General features: G+C 44.2%; 1 protein-coding gene across 1 annotated transcript; it reads left to right on the top strand.

Annotated features, from left to right (window-relative positions):
* Positions 1-147: 147 nt before the first annotated feature.
* LOC105462160 (guanine nucleotide-binding protein subunit beta-2-like) lies at positions 148-1097 on the top strand (the record flags this gene model as incomplete). The annotated part of the gene is made up of 3 exons (XM_011708691.1): positions 148-334; positions 462-607; positions 798-1097. Coding segments are annotated over exons 1-3 (515 nt in total), but the record flags the coding sequence as incomplete, so codon positions are not given.
* Between the last annotated feature and the right edge of the window lie 97 nt (positions 1098-1194).

Genomic DNA, 1194 nt, shown 5'->3' with positions numbered 1-1194 from the left:
TAGATATGTACTTCGAAAAGCGTTATCATGTATGTAGATAATTAAGTTACGTGAACAAGCCAAGCTAATGCCCAACAAATTGAATTAACTGGTGATCTAATACAATTACTGGGGCAGCGGGGTAGACGATCCTGAGGTTTCCTCTGCGTGTTGTCGGAAATCGTTCGACAGTCGACGATTTTCACATGTCGAACGTCGGTGGCGTTTCTTTCCCACATTTTTCTGGGCGCTGGTGAAACTCTGTGCCGCTCGAAGGGGGATAAAAATGGGCAAGGACGACGCCGAGACTATAGCCCTGAAGAAAGAACTGGAGGATCTCATCAACAAGTGCAAGGTCCAAACGTTTTATCGTACAGTCGAGGGATTAATATTTCAAGCAATTATAATTTTTAATATATATGAGGCAGAAAAACTCTCTCCTCTCTCTTGCTTCTTCTCATTCGTTTTACTCGCCTTATTAGGAAGAACAAAAGAAGCAACAGGATACAACGTTGGAGCAAGTGTGCAGCGGGGTGGCGGATGCTTCGAAAGTTAGACTGTCGACCAAGAAGATGCTGAAGGGGCACATTAATAAGGTCAACTCGGTACACTACAGTGGCGACAGTCGGTCAGTTTTAGTCTTAGTTTTAGTAATTCTTCGATTCATCATAAATGTAGCTGTTGAAATATTTTTACTCCTCTACGCTTTCACCTTGGTCGTAATGTATTAATTTAGACAGTTTATCGTACCTCAAGAATCTTTTATATTGAGAATAACGGACGCATCTGTCTACATTGATCTACGTTTTACGCTGCAGACACTGCGTGACCGGATCGTTGGACGGGAAGCTAATCATCTGGGACACGTGGACCGGCAACAAGGTGCAGGTGATCCCGTTGCGCTCGGCCTGGGTGATGTCGGTGGCTTTCGCGCCGTCCGGCAACTTCGTCGCGTGCGGCGGCATGGACAACATGTGCACCGTCTACGACGTGAACAATCGCGACGCCACGGGCTCCGCCAAGATCGTGAGGGAGCTTCTGGGCTACGAGGGTTTTCTGTCGTCCTGCAGATTCCTCGACGACAAGAACATCATCACCGGCTCCGGCGACATGAAAATGTATCCAATATTTAAAGATAAGATATATATATATATATATATATATATATATATATATATAAATTACTTTTTGTATTTTATTACCTGCAACAAAACT

This window comes from Wasmannia auropunctata, unplaced genomic scaffold (assembly GCF_000956235.1).
Source record: "Wasmannia auropunctata unplaced genomic scaffold, wasmannia.A_1.0 LD269379.1, whole genome shotgun sequence".
In the NCBI taxonomy this organism is placed as follows: Eukaryota; Metazoa; Arthropoda; class Insecta; order Hymenoptera; family Formicidae; genus Wasmannia; species Wasmannia auropunctata.
The sequence above is the reverse complement of the archived record's forward strand: the minus strand, read 5'-3'. Positions and strand labels throughout refer to the sequence as shown.